The 24,462-nt window shown below is 29.4% G+C and overlaps 7 protein-coding genes across 7 annotated transcripts in view; 3 read left to right on the forward strand and 4 right to left on the reverse strand.

Moving 5' to 3' along the window:
- The window catches only part of PGO_124900 (hypothetical protein, conserved), a gene marked incomplete at both ends in the record, with an annotated part of 1,020 nt that extends 407 nt beyond the window's left edge, over positions 1 to 613 (forward strand). Inside the window, one exon of the mRNA XM_028689280.1 lies at positions 1 to 613. This exon is cut by the window's left edge and continues 407 nt beyond it. Within this exon, the coding sequence (XP_028545081.1) occupies positions 1 to 613 (613 nt within the window).
- A 1,295-nt stretch (positions 614 to 1,908) lies between these two features.
- Positions 1,909 to 2,457, reverse strand: PGO_124910 (OPA3-like protein; the record flags this gene model as incomplete). The annotated part of the gene is made up of 1 exon (XM_028689281.1): positions 1,909 to 2,457. The coding sequence occupies one exon, from the start codon at positions 2,455 to 2,457 to the stop codon at positions 1,909 to 1,911; it is 549 nt and encodes a 182-aa protein (XP_028545082.1).
- Positions 2,458 to 4,932: 2,475 nt separating this feature from the next.
- Positions 4,933 to 7,842, forward strand: PGO_124920 (hypothetical protein, conserved; the record flags this gene model as incomplete). Its single annotated transcript, XM_028689282.1, has 1 exon — positions 4,933 to 7,842. One exon carries the CDS (start codon positions 4,933 to 4,935, stop codon positions 7,840 to 7,842), a length of 2,910 nt encoding a protein of 969 aa, XP_028545083.1.
- Positions 7,843 to 8,601: 759 nt separating this feature from the next.
- Positions 8,602 to 11,010, reverse strand: PGO_124930 (GTP-binding protein; the record flags this gene model as incomplete). The annotated part of the gene is made up of 1 exon (XM_028689283.1): positions 8,602 to 11,010. The coding sequence occupies one exon, from the start codon at positions 11,008 to 11,010 to the stop codon at positions 8,602 to 8,604; it is 2,409 nt and encodes an 802-aa protein (XP_028545084.1).
- A 2,182-nt stretch (positions 11,011 to 13,192) lies between these two features.
- On the reverse strand, positions 13,193 to 15,682 carry PGO_124940 (ATP-dependent RNA helicase DBP5; the record flags this gene model as incomplete). Its single annotated transcript, XM_028689284.1, has 1 exon — positions 13,193 to 15,682. One exon carries the CDS (start codon positions 15,680 to 15,682, stop codon positions 13,193 to 13,195), a length of 2,490 nt encoding a protein of 829 aa, XP_028545085.1.
- Positions 15,683 to 18,333: 2,651 nt separating this feature from the next.
- On the reverse strand, positions 18,334 to 19,519 carry PGO_124950 (hypothetical protein, conserved; the record flags this gene model as incomplete). The annotated part of the gene is made up of 3 exons (XM_028689285.1): positions 18,334 to 18,670; positions 18,831 to 18,956; positions 19,296 to 19,519. The coding sequence occupies 3 exons, from the start codon at positions 19,517 to 19,519 to the stop codon at positions 18,334 to 18,336; spliced, it is 687 nt and encodes a 228-aa protein (XP_028545086.1).
- Positions 19,520 to 21,334: 1,815 nt separating this feature from the next.
- PGO_124960 (hypothetical protein, conserved) lies at positions 21,335 to 23,584 on the forward strand (the record flags this gene model as incomplete). Its single annotated transcript, XM_028689286.1, has 1 exon — positions 21,335 to 23,584. One exon carries the CDS (start codon positions 21,335 to 21,337, stop codon positions 23,582 to 23,584), a length of 2,250 nt encoding a protein of 749 aa, XP_028545087.1.
- Between the last annotated feature and the right edge of the window lie 878 nt (positions 23,585 to 24,462).

Here is a 24,462-nt window from a genome sequence, read left to right on the forward strand (position 1 = left end):
TAATTGCAAAAGCTTGTTACCAAGTAATCAAAATGTATATGAACGTTTTAATATGGACCCCAAAACGAAAGCATTTGTTGTATGTTATGGAAGAAAACCGAAACCAATTACACTTAATATGTTAAATAATAAAAAAAAATTTGTATCATTTGTACAAGAGGCATTAGTATTTAGTGTTCCATTTTTTACAAAATTTCCCCAATTTCAAACCAAATGTTTAAATAAAAATAAAAAATGTATTTTATTTATAAGCGGAATTCACATGACTAATAGAAGTAACAAATATAATTACATTAACGATATTTTTGTTAATAATAAATATTTTGATGTAAGCCCCATGATTCTTGATAATAGAAAATTTTTACTTAAATTAAGTGATGAGGTATTTACATCCTATTCAAAAAAAAGAGACATTCATGTTCTTTGCCTTTTCAATCATAACGAAGCAGGCGTAGATAATTACTATGGATATTTTTACAAGCACGATTTTGAAGATTTTACAAAACTCTCATCCTTTGTGGCAAATTGCATCAAAGCTACCAATAAAACCAATGAAGCAATCAAACTATCGGCCGTTCCACAAATTAAATATCGAACTAGTAAGAAGAAGTAAAGACGCCAAGTGCTACTTTAAATGAATGAAAAGGAAGATAACAAAGCATGTATGACAAATTGGGTGTTGAGAGGAACAGCAAAACATATACAACGCATATGAATGTGCAAAGCTTTTTTTTTATTTTTTTCATTCACAGCGGGGGGGAAAAAAAAAAAAAAAAAAAAAACTCAATTTATTGTGTGAATATGTGTACTAATATAAAAAATTTAGACAAAAATCAATCGAGACGATAGGATGGGTTTTACTTCCTTTTTTTTTTTTTTTTTTTTCCTTTTTCCTACATTTATCACCTAGGGTAAATCAATTTGGGTCATAATTCGCACAGTTCTTTTTCGTATATACGTTACATGCAAGCTATATTTTGGTGTGACAACTGCGTGCAGGTTTTGGTAAATCTATTACTCCTTGCGCATACCACCATTACATTTGTGATTTGAATTTAGTTTTTCATGCAATTTGAAATTTAACGTTTTGTATTTTTTCAACGTTTTTAATTTCTTTTATTTTGATCAGCTTTTTTAATATCTTTTATTTTGTTCAACTTTTTTAATATCTTTTATTTTGATCAGCTTTTTTAATATCTTTTATTTTGTTCAACTTTTTTAATTTTTTTTTTTTTCTGTAAATGCATATTTTGCGTCTCTTTAAACCGATGCTACATATATACTCCACACTCCTAAGCTCAAACATTGTCGAGTTTTTATCCTATCGGTTAGCTAAAACTCTTTCGCTCATTTTGGAAGGCTATACCTTTTTGAGCCTTCATCGTTATGGCCATCCGAAAAACCTTTTTGATTACTTAAGGATATTCATTTTTCAACAACTTTACATATTTTTTTACATTATTCAACTGAAATGTAAATGTCTTTTAGTTGCAATTTTTTTAAAAAAGGGAAAAATGCAAAAAGAGAAATGCTAAATATAAACGTTTCATCAGTAACATCAGGGTTACACACACATAGACCAAAAAAAAAAAAAAAAAAAAAAAAAAAAAAAAACTGCGGTGCTTAGAATATGCATCTTTGAGGCAAAGGGTATATTCACTCCAAGAACACATAATCCAGACGTAAGAAATATATGTTTACCCCGGTTCACATTTAACAAAAAAAAAAGAAAGAACGAAAGAATGAATGAAAGAAAGAAGCACATCTACTATCCCCACACTGCGTCACACAAACTAATAGCTTTCCCTATAAAACACGAATTCATTAGGCAGAGCATAATTCTGGAATGAAAAGTACATCTGTTCTACAATCCATCATAGATCTTTTTATCACTCTTCCATTTTGTCCTTATTCCCCCCCATCATCTTCATATGTTGTATTATCATTAGATTTGGTGAAAATTCGGTTGTAAATATCTTTAAAAAAATTTGAATGATTAACATCGAATGTTCTACTATCTCTAACATTTTTTTTATTTGGTAAAACTATTTTCATAATTTCATCATTTTCTTTTTGTAATTCCATGACTTGTAGTTTTAACGTTTCTAATTTATGGTTTAGTATCATTTCTTTTTTGGCTTCTTTTAAGCTATTCCTTTTGTATTCAGCTATAATAATTAATGCTGCTACTAAGAAGATAATGGTTTCTCCAAGTATTTCACTTCCTACATTAACTGATTTGTTTTCACTTATATATGAGCTGTAGTTAACATTTGTTGCATTTGAATTGTAAAATTTTTTCTGTATATATTGTTCAAAGAAGTAATATTTCTTGCCACAATATATACATATACTTTTAAATTTTTTATTTTCTATAGCTTTTTTTTTTATATAACCTGATATGGGCTTGCTTACTTGTCTTATTAAAACAATTCCAATTTTGAAAAATGGAATCATTTTTTTTTTTTTAAATGATAAAATCCAATTCGTTCTATAACTCCTCTTCCTTTCCCCACATTAGACATTCCTTTATCATGTTTTATCCTTTCGTCTTGATTTAACTTTTACAAGTTTCTACATTTATATTTTCACTTAAATTTTTAAACAGTGTGAAAAAACGTTTATTCAAGTTTTTTTTTTTTTTTTTTTTTTTTTTTTTTTTTTTTTTTTTTTTTAATTTTTTTTTTTTTTTTTTTTTTTTTTTTTTTTTTTTTTACTGACCTGATTAAATAAAATTCCGTATATACTTCGAAGTATACAAAAATGTGTACTTAATTGCAGTTGCTCTTTCGTTAGGCTTGTAATTTTACTTTCTTACGGCACAGTTATGCTTCTTAACGGAAGTTAGCTGTGTTGGTACATAGTATGCTATTTTTATTTTTCTCTTTTTTGCTTCGTTTACCTTCATATAGCTTCGTTTACCTTCGTTTACCTTCGTTTATCTTCATTTAGTTTCGTTTACCTTCATTTAGTTTCGTTTACCTTCATTTAGTTTCGTTTACCTTCATTTAGTTTCGTTTTATTTTGTTATTTTTTATTTTTTTCCGTCGAAAAGCTGGGACGCAGAACTATGCACGTTTTAGCAAAGTGTGATAAGAAGACATATTATCCCTTTTTTTGTTAATTTCCCCTTTCTGTAAAAATTCACGAAATGAAAAAAAAAAAAAAAAAGTGGAAAAATATACAAGGTTTGTATTTATTTTTTGCTCCACCCCTTTTTCGAGTTATGTGTAAGTGCGTACACAATGCTTGCCATATCACACATTAACTGTTGTGATTTTTTTTTTTTTTCTTTCTTCTTTTTTCACATTTATGTTTAGTACTTGAACTTTCTTTTCTTTTTTTTTTTTTTTTTTCTGCTTGTTCATGGGAAGTTGGGGAGAAAAACGTTTCTTAATCGTCTTTCTGCAAAAAATGTTTTTTTGATTCTGTGCATGTGCAATATTCTCTATGCATAAAATAAGTTTCACTACCTTTGTTCGCTCCTCTAGCAAATCTGGAAGTTATATAAAATTACCCAATTTGCATTTTTCAAGATTAGTTTACTTGTTTGTTCATTCGATCGCTTTCTGGATAACTGGCCCGATTATTTTTATTATTATTTTATTTTTATTTATTTATTTGTTTATTTTTTAGAATATAAACCCTTATAAAAGCTCATTTTTCATTTCCACATTCCTATGGAAATTTTGTTCTGCAAATATCTGCTCTCTATTTTATTGCATCCCAAAATAGATGTCCCAATTTTCGTCATAATCGTTGCCATTACTTCAGTATATTTTTATCATTACTCATAGTTAACATATAAACTTTAATTTTTTTTTTTTTTTTTTTTTTTCCCACATTTTGGCTATATCTCCATAACGCTGTTTATAGTTGAGGAAAAAAAAAAAAAAAAAATAATAAGGTTCATCAAAAGTAGAAGAACATATTTTGTTTTTAATTTTTCATTTTTTCTCCCTTTTTTTTTTATCATTATAACCCTCCCTAACACGGTAACACAAAAAAGAAAAAAAAAATTAACAGTTTTTATATGTGGAAAATATATGTATTCAACATTTCCATATGTAACAAAATATATGCATATCTTTCTTTTTTTTTTTTTTTTTTTTTTTGGTGTAAAATTCTACAATACAAATTTGTTATATATTCGTAGCTTCTGGTATTTCTGTCCCTAATAGGGTAATGAAGAAAGTCCCATCTTTGTTTCTACGCTCATGCAGTAGTTATTTATACCACTTTCTTCATTTTGTTCATTTTGTTTGGAATTTTCAAAATTATATAAAGCCCTAACACATTTTAGAATTTTTGTATATCCGGTGTGGACTTGCTTTCCCACTATAGTCCATACGAAACAGATTACCTCCAATTCTTAAGTTAAAATTTGCCTCATAAAAAATAAAATAATAATAGTGGTAGCAGAAGTAGCAGCAGAAGTAGCAGCAGTAGTAGCAGCAGAAGTAGCAGCATTAGGGGGTGATAAAATTTCGATGCCTTTAAAAAGTGGCGAATGGAAATTATCCAGAAATATATCATGACGGAGGATTAACCCAAAACGAAAAGGAGAAAACGAACTCAATCGATTTTTGCGTTTTCAAATATGAAAAAAAAAAAAAAAAAAGAAAGAAAAAAGAAAAGAGAAGAGAGAAGTAAAGAATAGAAAAGAATAAAAAAGAATAGAAAGGAATAGAAAAGAAAAATCGTTTCATATATACTATCAAAAACAAAAAAGATTTTAAGATGTTTTTCAGGGTTAAAATATAAGCCCAACTAGAGTTTGCAAAAAGGGGCCTAAAGGGGCCGCAAAAGGGGGCTACCAAAAATAGATCAAGATATAGAGTTAACTAATCCAAAATAGTCAAATAGTCCCAATAGCTGCCAACAGACCCAATAGCTGCCAACAGACCCAACATCCGTCAATAGTGTGGAAGGATGAGGCAGAGGAGGGGAAGTCAATCCCAGGAGTGCCCTCCGGGGGGGGGCATAAATTCAATGGAAAGAAATAAATACCAATTGAGGTGCAAGAAGAACGAAATGTATAAAAATGAAAACAAATTAGATGAAGCTTCAAACTATTTTAGCGACTCTTCGCTATCGTGTTCATCCAAGTATATGATGAGAGAAGAAAACGTAGAGGATTCGAGGGTTATGAACAATGTGCATAATAAGATTGTAAATCGAATGAGAAGAACCTGTTGTGAGGAAAATGGAGATTTGATAAATGGATGCTACAAGAAAGTAGAAGGAGAAGATGAACACAATAATTTTTGTGGGAAGGGTCCATTTTTTACGAAGCAAAGTCTGGCATATGAACATTATAAAAAGAAAGATATCTTACTAAGTTTGTGGTGGAAAAATATGATAGATTTATATTCTGATATTTTAATAACAAATGTATGTAGCAATGTAAGTAATATTGATATACTAAATATGAACTGTAAAAAAAGAGAAAATTATCAATACTTAAATGAAGGGATAGTTCTTTTTCACAATTCAAATAAGAGAGAAAATTATAAAATGAGCATATTACGAGTAATAACAAAAGATGAAATGAATAAGGTAGATGAAAATGAATTCTTCTATTCTTCATCTCTTAAGGATAATATCATTGATGATTCTTTTAAGAAATATTACAAACAAAAATACAAAAATATTCCAATTATAAAAAGATACAATTGTTTAAATCTTCCATATTATACGACAAATTCGAATATCCTCTATTGTGATAGAGACATGAACAACGAAATTCACACAAATTATCCATGTACTACTCATGGCAATGTTATTATAGCAAATAAGTCTATAAGGGGAAATATATATTTATATAATATTAGCAAAACAATTCATCGAATTAACACAATGGAAGATGACGAGCTATTGAATAACAGACTCAACAAAGAAGAGGATCACTCGGGGCCAGTTCAAAATGAATCCTACAAAAATTGCATCACCCTCGATGTTAGCAGCGGGGCCACAAGAAACAACACAAGTGGTAGCCGTAACAATAGCAGTAATCGTAACAGCAGTAATCGTAACAGTAGCAATCGTAACAGTAGCAATCGTAACAGCAGCAATCGTAACAGCAGCAATCGTAACAATAGCAGTAATCGTAACAGCAGCAATCGTAACAGTAGCAATCGTAACAACAGTAGCAATCGTAACAACAATGCGAGTCGTAACAGCTATAGTAGTTGCAACAGCTATGGAAGTGGTAACACCAGTGTCAGCCGTAATGGAAATGGAAGTATCAAGAGAAATGGAAGTGTCAAGAGAAATGGAAGTGTCAAGAGAAATGGAAGTGTCAAGAGAAATGGAAGTGTCAACAGCCGTGGAAGTCCCAACAGTAGCGGAAGTCCCAGCAGCAGTGGAAGTCCCAACAGCAACAGAAGTCGTAACAGCAACAGAAGTCGTAACAGCAACAGAAGTCGTAATAACACTGTGAGTCGGAATCGCAAGAGTAATGGTAGTAACAAACAGGATGAATGTGAGGAAAGACAAGATCATTGCCATATCGAACGTGTGGATGAAGATGGTGAAATAATGGAAAATCGTTTTAGGAACAACTTGGAAGTAAGTGATAACAAAAATGTGTACCAACAAAATATGGATGATGATGATGATAATGATGATGATGGTAAAAAGGTGTCGTTAGAAAATTATAAAAAAAAAATACATGACAGAAAAATATGTGATGGGGAATTGTTACTAGAACTGATGGGTCATAACAAAACAGGAAAGGGACTTTTTTTTAGAAATAATTACCTGCTGAGCAATGGAGATGATAAAAACATATTCATATATGATATTAACGGTAACACTACAAGTTCTAGTGATAACAGATATGGAAATGATCATGTTAATGTATCTAAAATGAATCCTTACATCTCCATTAAGACAAATGAATTGTATAGCAATGTGAGGTGGTTGTATGACTCATTAATTATAGGTTCTACATACAGTGGTTATTTTTCCCTTTTTGATATTAGAATGAAAAATAAAAATGTTCATCGTGGTATTTGCACTGAAGACTCAGTTGGAACGAATGAATGTTTTCCTTTTCAGAAAAATTGGACAAAAGGGATTACTAGTATTAATAACAGCATTTGCAGCAGTAATGGAAGTTCAGAAAGTGGTAAAAATAGTGTAAGCAGCATAAATTCTAGAAAAAAATGTATGAAAAACATGAATAGGATAAGTTATAGAAGTCAGGGAGGTAGTATATACATGAACGGTAATGTAGATATACACTCGGTTCATAAGAAAATAACAAAATATGAAATTTCAGATATTGATAAGTACAATAACGATGATAATAACTTGATATGTATGAGTTCGCTAAATAATATATTCATTTTTGATTTAAGGTTTATTAATAATAATTTGCCATATAAAATAATGCATGATAATTCGTATAATAACTATAGCATTAATGAATCTTATTTTGAACCTTACCAAACATCTTTACAAAATGGGGAGTATAGTAACACAACAAATGTAAACTATTTTTATGATCATTCATATAATAATTATTATAATGAAGATTTTTTCAATTCAGATACTTTTATTCATTCACTTTTTTGGTGTAACATTGAAGGTTTTAATTATATCGGTTCTTTAAATAATAAAGGGATTATCAACTTGTTTGATGTTAACAAGAATAAGCATCACTGTGTTTTCACCTATGGTTGCAAGTACATTAAGCTTTTCAAATTCAACCCCTTCAAAATTAATAACTTTGTTTCTGTAGACAAGAATAACATTCTCATCTTATTTACTCTTCCAGATCAGATATACAAGAGTGATTTGGACTTATACCTCCAGGATAACTTCAAGGGTGAGTAGAATGTGAAACATGTGAAAACGTCTCTGTATGTGTGAGTGTCAGAGTGGACATGCTGCAGTGACTCCTGCAGTGACTCATACGATAAAAGTGATAAAATTGCAAGTGCCAGTTTTTATGAACAAAATGGAAAAACCCCACAAGTCGTAGTAAAAGAAACGTTAAGGAGCATCCAATCCATCTACCATATCCCCCGTCAACCCATGCACAAAAAGAGAAAAAAAAAAAAAAAACGTTCCTTCAAAATATGTATAATTTGGAAAAAGTTACTCATTTTAACGGGTTCTGTGGGAACAGCAAGTGCAAACGAAAGGTTCCCATTGAGGCATACCACTCCCACCCAGAGTAGCGAACTGACCAAATGACCTTTTGTTGAATCCATTGTGTTTATATGATGCTTTTCCCCTGTTTTACAAATATGAGGGATATGATACACTTAGGAGTGGAAGTAAGTTTTGGAAAAAGAGGTCAATTGTTGTCGTGTAAAATGGCTTTACGTTCCGATAGTGGGTGCAAAGGGCAAATCAGAAAAGCAGTAGAGGAACAAAATAGCAAAGCAGGGAAGGAGCAAATCAGAAAAGCAGTAGAGGAACAAAATAGCAAAGCAGGGAAGGAACAAAATAGCAAAGCAGGGAAGGAACAAAATAGCAAAACAGGGAAGGAACAAAATAGCAAAGCAGGGAAGGAACAAAATAGCAGAGCTCCAAAATAGAGGCTTGCAAAAAGAGTAAACGGTTTTCATAGGAAACCTAAACCGGAAGTCACAAGTAATGGATAATGCTTTCCAGATCTTTTTTATCTTCAATGAGAGAAGCCGATGTAGTGCTTGTGGTAGATGTGGGTGAAGTAGTGGAGTCCAAACATGAGTCGTTAAACATGTGCAAATTGTGTAGTTGTTCGTTTTCACTCTGTAAGGTAATATTTTTCATTTCTTGTCGTCTACTTGGATTTATCCGATCTAGCTGCTCAATGAGTTTCTTTTTTTTTCGTAAAACTTTAGCAGTTCTTCCTCTATAAGATTTATATTTGAATACGTCCACTTGGGTATGCTTAATTGCATCATTAATCATTGATGGTCGTCTATAAATTTTAATATTTTTAGGAGCATATATTTCGAGTATCTTTACACCTCTTCCAGTTAGAGAAAACCAACATAAATCAGATATAACAATATCATCGACACTTTCAAAATCTTTTCCATACATTTTAACAGTATGTTTTACAAATGGTTTTAACAAATCAAAATCTGTTTTAATATGTGGTGGGTATAAAAAAGAGCATTTTTTTTTATTTAAGAATTCTTCAACCTTTTCACTTTTACACATATGAATAGTAACCTTATTAGAGATATAAAATGTTAAAAGAGAAAAATCTCCATATATTAAGTTTATATAACATAAACTACCTAATATAATAGATGAATCTTCTTTTAATTTGTATGTAAATGGTTGAATTCTTTTGTTTATACAAATACTATTTAAATCAATATCTTTATAAAGTATAGAAGAATACTGATATTTTGTTGGTATCCCAACTGTATCGATAATTTTAATATTTTTTTTTAATTGAAATATGTTATAATTTAAAGTAGTATATGGAATATTAGATGTAGTAACTCCTCCTTTTTTTCTCTTATTATATATGTCTCCTATATGCTTATAATTTATATATTTTAAAAAAGAATTAACAAAGGATGATTTTCCTACATTTACACAACCAACAATGTATATATCTGTCCCTTTTTCTAAATCAACATAATACTTCATTCTTTCTTCTAACATATTATAATTATAAAATTTTAATGCTGATATAAATATTAAATCATTTATATGAGCATTTTTTATTTGTCTTACTAAATTACGAAACCAAATCTTTACTATTTCTAGATTCGTTGATTTAGGTAAACAGTCAACTTTATTTACTAGCCATATGATATTAATATCTTTATTTTTACATCCTATGTACAATTCTGGAAGTATTGTATTTTCTATATTTGTTATATCGATTAGGTACAATACTAGCGATTTTCTTTTCATTTTTTTTATTAAATTGTTCATTATATGATTTCTGTCCCCTTGTACATATTTTGCTGTGCTTACTTGCATTTTTTCTACATCTAATTTTTTCATATCATTTCGTTTTTTTAGTATATCTTTCTTTTCGTAAATGTTCACGCTCCTTTGGTCAATGTTGTATGACGGGTCCTGATAATATCTCTCTTTGCATGGCATTGCATCTATGGTCTCACCCATTTTTCCTTCTTTCTTCTCTATTTCGTTAATCAGAATATTTTTTTTTACTCTCTCTTCTTCTTTTTTCATGCAATCTTCTTTTGCGTCATTATTTTCTTGCGTACTTGTGCTATTCTCATTCTCTTCACATTTAGCATTTTTTTCCACATCCCGTGTCATTTTTTCCGTTTCATCCATGTACTCATCTTCCCCTTCTTTATGTATTCTGTTTTTCGTGAGTTGTCCAAAATATTTATTTAGCTTTCTTTTAACGAAAGGGTTATTTTTTTTATGACAAATTAGATGATCGTTTGTATCATATTGAAGATCTCGGTTTTGGTCAAAATTTTCCTTTTCGTCAAAACTTCCGTTTGAGTGTTTGGTATTGCTAGTGTTCATATTCAACGTGTTTTTTTTTTTTTCTCCTTGATTCACTTTAGAGATTTTACAATGCTTTACCTCCTCCTGTAACTGTTTCCTGCACTTGAAAATATTTTCAATTCTGTTGGTGTCCACTTCACATTGTGTATCGGACGTTTTATAATGCTGTAATCTGTAGCACCTTTTACATAAAACAATTTTCGTTTTAATGCGAAAATTTGGGAAATTATTTACATCAACCTTTACTCCATCTGGTACTGAACTTACTTCTTCTCCCTTGACCTTTGTATAAAACTTGATTCTGCCATTGCTATATTTTTCATACACATTAAAAGGAATGTAACCACTTTTCTTTTCATTTGTAGTTTGTAAAAATTCCCCACATCCAATACATGTTAATTTTCTTAACGGGTTAATGTAAAAATAGTCTTTCTCGATATTCAAATTGTTACAGTTTTGGCTGCTAATATGAGTCACCTTTAAATTTAGACTATTCAAATGGGAAGTTATTTTATACCTCGTTTTTTGAAAAGCGTTTTTAAGAATAACTGAAAACATTTATGATGTGGGTGTCTCTCTGAAGGGGTAGGAAATATCCAGCTATTGTTCTACTTTTTATTATTTTATTTTATTTTATTTTTTTTTTTTGGCATTTATTTAAAAGGGTACTTTATATGGCAGGGCGTTAAAATATTTGCGTGAGTAAAGAACACGAGTTTCATCTGTTTCTATGCTGAATCGTCATACACTTCAGTCTTGAACCATTTGGTGGATTTTCTTTGTGGAACGCGAGGTGTTCAAAGTATCTACATTTGTATCTTCTTATTTTACTACTTATGTATGTTTGTACGTATGTTTGTATGTATGTTTGTATGTATGTTTGTATGTATGTTTGTATGTATGTTTGTATGTATGTTTGTACGTATGTTTGTACGTATGTTTGTATGTATGTTTGTATGTATGTTTGTACGTATGTTTGTATGTATGTTTGTACGTATGTTTGTATGTATGTATTTTTTTTTTTTTCTTCCTACGTCTCGGCCGCTGTTGAAGTATTGTGTTGTAACCCTCTCTTAACATTCCAACCTATCATTTTTAGCAAGAGGTGCAATTCACAAAAAAGTTTTAACTCTTAAAATGTTTCATATGGAAATCGTACCATTCTAAATAATGTGCTCCTTTCATGACTATATATAAAGTTTAAACTGAGCATTTTTTTTTTTTTTTTTTTCTTTTTTTTTTGTGCCTCTTCATGCTCGTGAAAAATTTTGAAGATTGCCACGTCAGTTTATGAACAATTTACATACATGTTTGAATATAAACATACTCCTTACAATTGACACACTTCAATTTCTATTTTTTTTCCATTTTTTATATATTTCTATAAAAATTAGCTCTCTTTAAAAATGGAGAATAGTGTCATCTGACATATCGTAAGAAAAGGGGCACTAAAAATGTGCGAGGGTACGTATTGGTTAGATATAGCACACGAAAAATTGGAACATATTTACATAGTCTCACATATAATAAAGTGTAAGACCTCTCCTATAGGATCGAGTATATAATTTCGTGTCACTTTTACACTTACTGCAAATGTAGGCAACCATTACTACTGGCAAAGGATTTTGAACCTGCACATAGTGAATCTCAATTTGAACTAAATAACATATATATATATATATGTTTTAATTTTTTCATCTTGGATTAGTAAACTCTACATGATAACCTCAGGAGATGCGTAGAGTTAACCCATGCAGATTCTGAATTCATCTTATTTCTCAGAAAAAAAAAAAAAAAAAAAGTATACTTCATAGCCAATTTATTTACCTATATGTATGTACATATATATATATTTATATTTATATATTTATACGTAATGGGAATGGTACACTTTGGATGTGTTAGCAAAATTTTTATTTTGCCTCTTGAAATGACTTTTCCCATTGTTGGGATAAAAGTTCTATAAGCACAACACTTTGCTGAAACGAAGCTGTGCATTATATATGATATGATGATGGATTTGCGCATAAGAAGGAAAAAGGTATAACTGTTTGAATACACATTCAACAGCAGAGAAAAATAGGAAGAAAAAAAATAGGAAGAGCAGAAAAAAAAAAAAGCCACTTGTATAAATAATGGACACATTTTAAGATAACAGATTTGAAAAGGGGAACAAATAAAAGGTGTAGAAGGGGGCTCGAAAAAAAAAAAAAAAAATAATAATAAAATTTTAAATTGTATGTACTAATTGGGTTATTTGAAATATTCCAAAAAATAACAAAATTTACTTTTAGACAAAACGTTGGAGTGATAAATGGGGAAAAACAAAATATCCATGTACACACATATGATCTAAAATGGTAGTGTGGGTTGGATTGTATTGATTTTTTTTTAAATCTTCTCCTTTGAGGTGGAAGAGGGGGGAGTTTGGTTTTTTTTTTTTTTTTTTTTTTTTTTTTTTTTTTTTTTTTTTATTCTTTCTCTATCACTTTCTCTATCACTTTCTTTATCACTTTCTCTATCACTTTCTTTATCACTTTCTCTATCACTTTCTTTATCACTTTCTCTATCGCTTTCTCCTCATCTCCATCTTCTTTGAGACCCATTTTTACACTCAAAAAGGACTGTTTCAACACACATGCGAGAGCGCAATTTACTCTATTCGAGTACTGGCAGCTCTATTTTGTTGGATGATATAAAATCATAGTTTTTACATTGACAGAAAGGAGAAAACATAAAATCAGCTGTTGATCTTGGAGAGTGATGTTATCATAAGCTCAGAATCAAATTCCAAGTCGGATATAACACATTTGTAAAATTTTTCAATTTGTTTAATATGAATCATTTGATTTTTACTTATGAAATTTATTGCCATCCCTTTGGTACCAAATCTACCCGTACGTCCAATACGATGAATGTACGTTTCCATATTAACTTTTCTGTTTGAAAAATTATTTACAGCACTTTCTTCTATTCTTCCTTGATAAGAATAAGGTAAATCAAAATTGATTACAAGACTGATGGTGGGTACATCTATACCTCTTGATAGCAAATCAGTGCAAATTAAAACTTTTGAAATCCCGTTCTTAAAATCGGACATTAAAGTATCCCTCGTTTTGGGATCCATACCTAAAACATTTGCTCTTTGAACTTGATTTTTTGTAAATCGACTTATAACACTATCAGCACAAATTAGAGTTACATTGTGATTATTGTTTGTCATAAATTGATATAAATTATAAGCAGATTTTTTGGAATTTACAAAAATAACACACTGAGATATTGTCATTGAACAATACAGTTCAGACAAATAATAATATTTCTGCTCTTCATTTTCTGTAATTAAATAATATTGCTTAACACACTTTAATGTTAAATCTTCCTGTTTGACACTTATTTTAGTAGCATTTGGAGCAAACTGATCAGCAAATAATCGTACTTCATTGTTGTAAGTAGCAGAAAATAAAAGGATTTGACATTTCTTAGGTAAAAATCTTTTTATACTTTCAACTTGTGAAGACATATTGTTCTTGATATCAATTAAATCATCAGCTTCATCTAAAACAAATATCTTTATATCATTTGTATCGATAAATCTTCTTTTTAAAAAGTCTAAAGTTTTTCCTGGTGTTCCTACATATATTTGAAACCCATTAGACTTATTATATTTTTCACATAATGGTACAGCTAAAAATACTTTCACAGTTAAATATTTTGTAAATTTTCCAACAACTTCATAATTCTGTTGAGATAATTCTCTTGTTGGACATATACACATAGCTTGTAACGATCCTACACTTCTATTAATTTTTGATAACATTGCAATAACAAAAGTTAGGGTTTTTCCTGAACCATTTTGTGCTTGTGCTATTAAATTTTTATTACTGCTTAGTATAATTGGAAGAGCAAATGCTTGAATTTTTGATGGCCCAAAAAATTTTAAGTATGTAAGGATTTGTATTAAATCATTATCTATGTTTAATTCTTCCCATGTATTTTTCGAATGATATAATTTGAAATCTACTGTTTCGGTGGTATTACTACTACTGTTTATTGCTTTACTAAAATCAAAGTTATTTAACTTTTTTTCTTTCTTTTTATCGTTATTTAATATGTCCATATTCTCGATTAATGATATTGCTTCTTCTTCCAATGGTTCTTTTGTGTCTGCATTTTCAATTATGTAATCATCATTATCATCTACCAACTCCGCATGTTTTTTCTTTGCACCATCATCTTTATTATTCTCAGCACTTTCTGTCTGTGTATTGTTTGTATTACTATTCGTTACTTTTCCTATGGATGATGAACTCTCATCTATATTCCCCATCTCCCCTGCATTGGTCTTATTATCTCCGTTCATCTTTCCTTTTCCAAATCCACCAAATCCTCCAAACCCCATAAATCCAAACTTCCCATTGCTACTGCCGCTGTTACTTTTTTCCTTTTCACTAAACCCACTAAAAATGTTTTTTTTCGTATCTCCAAAATGGTTAGTTATGGTGGATGAATTTTTCTTTTCGCTATTTTCTGTGCTCTTCATTTCGGATGATAAGCTAAAATTGGAAAAATTGCTTTTTTCACTTTTCCTACTAAAAATATTTCGTATTTTGTTTTCCTTTTCCCTCTCTTCCTTCGCTTTATTATCATTTTTATTTTTTTCTCCTTCTTCTTCATCTTCTTCTCTACCTTTCTTCTTCTCATCCGTTGCAGTTGTTCCTTGTGCAGACGTGCCTTTGTCTCCACCTGCAGATCCCTTCATCATGTTTGCGACTTGCTGAATCTGACCGAGTCCTACATCTTCCTTTCCTTGTCCATTCATCATGCTTAGCACAGTTTGCATGATTTTGGGATCATCTTTATTTTTTTGCAAATACGTTAGAAGCATGTTCATGACATCATCACCTCCCTTATCTTCCATCGATTCGGCTTTCGTTTCTACATTTTTTTTTTCCGTCGTTTCTACATTTTTTTTTTCCGTCGTTTCTGCATTTTTTTTTTCCATCGTTTCTACATTTTTTTTTTCCATCGTTTCTACATTTTTTTTGTCCATCGATTCGGTTTTCTTTTCTTCTTTCGAGTTTTCTTTTTTTTCTTCCACTGATGTATCCTTCACAGTTGATTCGACCTTCTTGACAAATAAATCTTCCTTCAGGTTCTCTTCTTTCGCGCTGTCATTATTTTTTTCATCCTTCTTTTCTACATTGGGGGTTTCTCCTTGTACATTCATTTTGTAAATTCCTTTGGTGGAAATTGGGAATACTTTAGTGAATACTTTTAATGAGTATCTTTATGGATTTTTTTTTTTTTTTTCTTAATGAACTTTTATTCACTTAGACGTGGTAATCATTCAAATGCATAGTTCAGAGGGGACGATAGCAGCTGTGTTTTCGTGTATATTTTTGTTATGCTTATTTTTTTTCTACCGTTTTTGAAAGTTACTCTTCCTTCAAGTTCTAGTTTTAAAGTTCTACTTTTCAAGTTATATATATTTCAAATTATGGTTTGCAAATTTTCCTTTGGTAGTTTTACGTAAGCACGTATCAGTATGCACTTATGTGCTAATATTAAGGAAAACTTGTAGATATAATCTTTTTTCCCTATGGCAAATTCGTACATTCAAACGGGTCTGTGTTTTTAACACTTCCGGTTAAACACAATACCACATTTTTTTCAGTATAGCTTTAACTTTTTTGTTACTTTTTAACATTCGTTTTAACTTTTTTTTTAATTTTTTCTTTATATTTCCTTGCATCTGCGTGACTAGCATATTATATTCTCCTTATATATTTTATGTATTCTTTTTGTACTACATGTGCAAATTGTAGGTGTATATAATACATAGAGTCATGATTTTTCTTATGACATTTTTTTGTATGATATATTATGGATTTACTCACTTGGTTCAGCTATTATACAAGGCTGTTTTTTTTTTTTTTTTTTTTTTTAGATAACAAAACCAAAAAAAAAAAAAAACATAGGTTAAAAATGTCAATTTATGATGTTGAACACATTTCCCCTCTTTTGGCTTATTTTACTCGCTCTCAAAAAATGGAAGAAGATTAAAAATGCATAAAATAAAAAAATATATAAAAAAAAGGAGCAATTTTGAAAATTTGGAGAGTACGGAGCTGCATTATATTTATAAATTAACGCCAGAAAAATTATGTAGATAAATAAATATATTGTATATATATGCATATTACTCTTTGGAAGTGAGAATAAAGCCTCATTTGTAATTTGCAATTATTCAGCATTTATGTAGCGTTAGGGTTATGTACCTACGGATCTCACAATGAGTATCCCAGTGGAAAATATCATAAAATTTTTTTTTTTTTTTTTTTTTTTTTCTCGGCTTTTACTGGATAAAGTACAAAAGATGAATAATTATTACTGATTAATTATTTATGATTAATTATTAATGATTATTTATTACTTATTAATGATTTCTCATTGATGTGCTTTTTTTTTTTTTTTTTTTTTTTTTTTTTTTTCCGCCATATACATCATTTAAATGTAAATAGCTATTACAACCCATATACTATAAAATGTTGTGTTGCATATATTGCTATACAAATATACAATATAATGACAACGAAATAGATTATTCAAAAGAGAAAAGAAAAAAAAAGTGCTATGATGGGAATTTGTGCTGAGATTTATAGTTACCAAGATAAGCATTTATTTATTTTACGGTATGCGAAAATGAAGTTGTGTTTGTAAGAGATTTTTTTTTTTTTTCCTTTTTTTTTGTGTAAAATGTCATACATAAATGGATCATTCACGCTGAAATACAAATAAGCAAAGAAGCTCATTTTTCACACATCACACTTTTTACTATAAAAATATGATTAAAAATAAATAGCTTCACACCCAGGTGTTTAAAAAAGAAAAAAAAAAAATGATCGCATCAATCAGTAATTCAATCTGTAATCCAATCAGTAATCCAATCAGTAATCCAATCAGTAATCCAATCAGTAATCAATAATAAGCAATCACCTTTTGTACATCTAATGGTATGAAAGCCGAGATAAAAAAAAAGAATTAAACCAAACAAAAATAGCATATCGCTCAGAATACACAAAAATGTGAAGAACGCAACCAAGGGAAAAATTTACGTACTGAGTTTCATTTTTTTAATGGAATGAACCTTATTTTATTATATATATATATATATATATATATGTATATTTTTTTTTTTTTTTTTCCTTTTCTCTAATATATATATGAACTGATATGGCTACATTTTGTAAGAAGGCTAGGGAAGTGAGAGTTATTTACCTAAGCATTACATGAACATTTTAAATTCTCCTATTTTAAAAAGGAAGTTCAAATTTTCTTTCTACGTTCTTTTCACTTTAATTTTTCTAAAAAAATAATAAAGTAAGCTACGATGTTACCTTCGCAGGGAAGTTCATTTATTGGGCATCACACTATTTGAGTACACTTTAAATCGGATACCCGTGCATATGTTATATACATACACATACATATATATATGATGTGTTTGACATGGGTGAGATTTATATCTGTGCGCTGTGGTTGTGTTCATTCCTCTTGAGTGCTTCAACTTACAAAAACAAAAAAAGGAACGCTTGGTCTGAAAAGTTGGCCAAAAGGACATGCACTGTAAGTCCTTATGTATCACCTATGTAGTTTCTCCTCCTACGAGTAGACCCTTATTATTTTTTCACATGCCTACGAATGGCCTATATTTGTCAATAATGGTCAGCTGTTCATGCATAAGTAATGAATCGACTGTGGTATTCTCAAGGGGCATACAAGCACGAGTAGACAACTCTTCATCAAATTGTGAACTACCTTAACGCAACTTTGTCACAACTTCTACACAACTTTGAAAAAATGAAAAGAGGAAGCACTCTAGCCACTAAATATCTTATTATAGAGATAATTTATATTTACATTGCTTAAAAGACTACCAACAATTTTATGCTGCTCTTTGGAACATTTCCAAAAATTATATATGTTGTAAAAAGACAAAAATAAACAAAGAAGACATAACAAAAGCCAACAAAATTGAAATGATATTAACATCTGTATTGTCTGTATTAACCATATCAAAAAATTTGCATATAGTGTATACCAAAAAATATTTTTATCTGTACTATTTAGCAAGTTTTCTTCGGATGATCTGAAAATTATTTTGCTGGAGTAATCTTCGTTTGAATCGATCCACCATATCATCTTCACAAGGAATCTTAAAAAAAAAAAAAAAAAAAAAAAAAAGGAATGGAAAAGGCGAGGGGGTAGGAAAATACTTATATGCATACTTGTGAAAAACCATGGAAAGCACAGTGTGGTGAGTAAATGGTTGTCTCCATTCTGAAACATAACCCCATTGAGAATATTTTGCTCACCTTCCAGTTATATTTTTAACTAAATAAAAATCCAATGAAACTAAAAATAAGGTAATTGCAAATGTGATAATAAAATCATGTTCATGCGATTTTTCATTTCTAAATAGGAAGGGTCCTATGAAGTATCTGCAAAAGGGATAAAAAATAGGAGAAGGGAAAAAAAAAAGAAAAAAAAAAAAAAAAGAAATTTTTTTTTTTTTTTTCTTTAAACTATAAATGTAAGACATAATTCATCTCATAATATACATTAAACAAGTGATACAAATTGGATATTATTAAATATGCATAGGATGTCTTTTCAATGTATATGTGCATTGTATATTTTATCTGTTTATGGGTCTTCCACAGGTACATATAATCCTTGATAAAAACATACAAATGCAGTGTTTAATTCAAGTTCATTAAAATATCATTCATGTCCATATCATGACCAATTTGCATGTACATAAAGTTCAAATTTATTACATTGATAGGGAAAGGGACTTAAAAAAAACATGGGCAAAACATACATATGGGTGGTTTGTTTTATTAAGAAAACTGCTAAAATAAATGGTCAGATCATTTTTATCAAATGATAAATTATTATTCAAATTTAAGGAGTTGTTAATATTCATTGGGCTTCCTAAATTGTTTGGGAATTGTGAATGATTTTGCTCATTTTTTTCATTTGCAAACGATTTTCTGTCCATTTTGCAGTTCTGGGATTTGTGATAATATAGAAATTATGAAAATAACTGATTAAGGAATGTTACACGTATGAAAATACGCGTGTGCTTTTTGTAGAGAAAAGGGCTTATAATTATTTATGTGTACATGTACATATATATATGTACATGCATATATAAACATATAGAAACATAATAGAGACACATAGTAAACATATAAATTGTGGAAACCAATTTATAGTTTAAAATTTGAGAAAAAATTGGGCCCCTTAGTTCAGATCAGTGCATTTGTCTTAATTAAAATGCATTTTTCCCATTTAAAAGAATAAAATAAATAAACGTGAAAACATGAAAACGTGAAATATAAAAAAATATATATATAAGAATACATAAGATTGTCCTTTTTTTAAGTCTCCATTTCAGTGTCCTTTCTTTAACTTGTTCTGTTTTATATCCTAATTGGACGGTATGAACTATCGTATGTTAAGGTGTATGGGCCTTACGTTATTTTTCGCACACAAGCATGTGATACACAATTTTTTTTTTTTTTTTAAACAAGTGGTATAAAAATTATATCAAAAAAATTATTTTTTTCCAGAGAGACTTTTTCATAATACTCTTGCTTCCTATTTTTGTGAGACAACTTTTACTGAAAAATGGATATGCCACACTTGCGCAAGATGTTGATCATATCCACGATGTAACAATGGAACACGTAAAAAAAAAGAAAAAGAAAAAAAGAAAAAAGAAAAAAGAAACATTATGCAAGCCTAACATTTATGCTCACAAAATTTGCTTATTCACTGCTTACAATTTCACCATTTTAAAATTTCCTATCCCCCAACCTAGGTAATTTTTTTTTTCCTCACATAAGATAGGTACCGAGAAACAATTGTAAAATGTGCTTATGTTATATTATGTGACACCTTTTACAAAAACACTTACGTAGTTTTTTTGCTTACATTTTTTCCTTTTTTCGCCTTTTTTCTTTTTTTTTTTTTTTAAAATACTAGTAACATGAAACATTTTCTCCCCAGGTAAATTATTCATAATACGTATAATTTTAAAAAAAGAAAAAAGGCAGTTGTGGTGAAAAGTTACTTGCATCACAGGCAAGGGACACAATGGATGAAACTATAAAAATGGTTCCCAAAAAGGTGCAAAAAAGTTCATTAAAAAGATACAACATAAATATGCATAAATATGAATAAATATATATATATAATTATATAAATAAAATGTAAGATAATAAAATAAAACCGAACCCAAATAGAAGAATTCAGCATTTAAAGAAGAAACTCAAAAAATTCTTCAAAGGACAGCATAATCCTAAAAGAGGGAAATTTCCTTTTTATAGCATATTTTTTTTTTTTTTTTTTTTTTGCAGTTGCTAAAAGGGGCATGTTCTAATGGCCCACCCCATCTCTCAATATATTATTTTTATTTAAATGACTAAACATGAATTCGACAGATTTCATTGTAGAATAATATCTAACTTCTATTCCGAAAGGTTTTTTTTTTTTTTTTTTTTTTTGGTGAATCACATTCGTGCAGTATATCTTATTCCCATAAAAGCATATATATATATATATATATATATGAACGTACCTTTTTACATTACAACACACAGAACAACTTACGTCACATCACAATTTTCATTTTTTGGATTGATGTATCTCCTGCATGGAAACATAGGAGGAAGGGGTAATACTCACTTCAGCATATTGTACCCACAGAACATACCTCCATTACATGGGCATATATCTATATGCCGATACATGTATACACAACTTGTGTGACACCACAAGAGCTACCAACTTTTAAAGAAAAAAAAGAAAAATGAACGAAGACCTAAAAGAATTAAGCAACTACAAATATGAAGAAGAGTCTGAGGACAATTCATTGACTTCGAATTCGGATGATGACAATGAAATTGAAGAAGAAATTGACATTTATCTGAACAACATTAATGAAAATAACCTAAACAATATAAACACGTACCTGATCCAGTACCCACTGAGACCAAAGTATAGACCCTATAATTACACTAATAATATTCAAAAAATTTATACATGTAAAAATTACAATAAATTAAAACAAATAAAAAATAAAGGCAATACTAATGAAGAAACATACGTATTTGAATATAAGTTGCATGAATATATGAAAGAAGAAACTCATGAGTCCAATTCTGTTTATAAGGACGTGGAAAATGATAAGAACATAAGTAGATTAATCAGTACTAGTGTTTCGTGTGAATATATAAGCAATTGTGTTGGTGTATTTCAATACAATGAAATTAAAAAAAAAAAAGAAATATATATGATCCCATTAAAGCATATATATCAATTTAAACCATATCATGATAACTTGAAATTGGATGTAAATGAGGAAGAAAAAAATAAACCCGATGAATTGATTCAAGGAAATAATTTAAACGAGAATGTAGAGGCAAGTGAAAGCAAGAAACATGCAAGTGACGCGAACCCACCACCTAATAATGTAGACCATACTTGGACAAGCATTGTAAATATTTATGAACCTGATTCTTTTGAAGCTCACGAAATGTTAGAACTCTTCACCAATCTCAGTATCAAGAATGACATTCTCAATTGCAGGAATGACGCAAGTGGTAACACAGGTATGGAGATTTACACAGGAAGCTATAATAATTTCGACCTCATGAGTAATTCTGAGGACACAAAAACGAATATGAACAGCCGTGGAGAAAAGCCAAATGAAAAATCCCTCGAAATACAGTTCAACAACGATGGATATTTGTACCTAAATCATTTGTGCAAGAAAGCAAAAGAAGACAACAGTAGTCATCTGCCATCAGATGGAAATGTAAAAGATCGTAAATCAAAAGATGGAAATAAGAATAGTAACAATTTACACAAAAATGACGATGATGTATGTACAAATCTGAATATGCTTTATTTCTTTTCACTAAATTTAGATGAACAAATATTAACCATAATGAGGTTGAAAAATGTTCAGAGGTTTAATGAAATTCAGAAAATTATAAAAAAAAATATTGATTATGAAATTTTGTTAAACACTATTCAAAAATATTGTGTTAATGTATTAGGGTTATGGATAATAAAATCTAAATATTTATATAAATTTTTAAAAGGAAAAGAAAAAAAAAGCGAGGATGAAAAAAAAAAAAATTTAGAAAATTTTTCCCATGTAGATTACAAAATACGTGTTCGGGATTTATTGCTTGTTATTATATTTAAACAAGTTGAACCTATTTTATTAAAGCACTTGTATGAATTGAGAGTTGGAAAGAAGGGTTCCGATGACGCAAGGAATAAAAGGGAAAATGATAATCACAGTGATAGTGATAATAATAACAACTTTATCAGAACTAGAGACGAAGAAGGGGCAGATTCAAAAAAAATCAACTCTTCTACATCCATACTGATGGAAAACTTTGAAAAGGCAACAAACCTACCCAATAACACACTCACAGAAATGTTTGCTCCGTTGTGTGAATACAAATATACAGGATATTTTTTTAAACACAAAATGGATGAAGAATTTGTAAATAATAACACAAAGTTGTGTCTTTTAAACAACGAAAAATGGAAAAAAAAAATGGTAAAAATTGCAAAAATTATTCAAACGTATAAAAGTAGTAAAATTATCATTAATGATTATAAATTAGATATAAGAACATTAGAAAAGAACATTACAGATTTGTTGTATAATAATTGTATGTCATTTGATGATATATATAATAAAATAAAAAAAGAAAGTAAAAATACAAATGTAGATTTACCTGTATTTGTACAAGCCCTAAAGAACATTGCACTTCACATTAATAATATGTGGTTCCTACGAATAGATAATCAGAGTGAATTTAATAAATGTAGAAACGCTGTTATTAATATTTTCCAAAAAAACCATAATTCGGTCTTTTCAAAAAATGAAATTATTCAGCTTGTCGAAATGAATATCCAGTGCCCCCTAACAATTCCAGATATTTATTTTAGGAATATCTTAAAAGAGTTTTGTGTTCACATAAATGGAAAGTATATGTTTAAGGGAAATGACCAGTTCAAAGAGGAGCGTTGTGACTAAATCGAGATTGGCAAAACCTGATAAAATACCACACACAAAAAAAAAAGTTAAATTTCATATTATTTATTTATTTTATTTTTCAAGGACCCCCAATTGGACATCACGAGAATGTGATGTAATCTGTGGTGACTTCTTCTTCTTCTTCTTCTTCTTTTTTATTTTTTTTTTTTGCAAACTCAACATAATTGTTTTGTTTTATTTTTTTTGGGGTCAGAAAAAGATTATTTCTCCTTTTTTTTTTTAACACTTTTTCCCATCCCACATATGATTAAACATTTATAGAGTGCACTATTTGCACGGCTTTGTTTTGTCTCAATTTTCTTCCCGTCATTTATACAGCTCTATTGAGAAGTTACACATTGAATTAACTTAATAATTATGAACATTTGTGTGTATATATATTTATTGAATATAGATCAATATATACCTAGCATCACATGTGCAAAATGGAGATGCAGGAAATTTAAAAAAAAAAAAAAAGCATACATATACATATATATACATGTTTTATAATTTTCCACGTTTCCATTTTTTTTTTTTTTTTGGTATTTACAAAGCATTTTTTTTAAAAATCATGAAAGATTGGGTTACCATTTTTGTCAAATTTTTATACATAAATTTTTTTTTTTTTTTTTTTTTTTGCCACAATGCTGAACAGTTAAAGCGTAAGGCACACAAGAAGCACATTTCCCATGAGGTTACAAAAATATGTGGACATCCATTTATGTACTCATGTAGATATATATATATACGCATGAACGAATCGAATATTATTCCTTTAGAAGATCTCTCCCCCTGTTACCACACGTTGTGAGATCTTCATAACCGTTGTGTCTTAATATTGCAACGCGCTTTTTTTAACCATTTTCTGAGTTTCT

Source organism: Plasmodium gonderi (assembly GCF_002157705.1).
Source record: "Plasmodium gonderi DNA, contig: Chr12, whole genome shotgun sequence".
NCBI classification, from domain to species: domain Eukaryota; phylum Apicomplexa; class Aconoidasida; order Haemosporida; family Plasmodiidae; genus Plasmodium; species Plasmodium gonderi.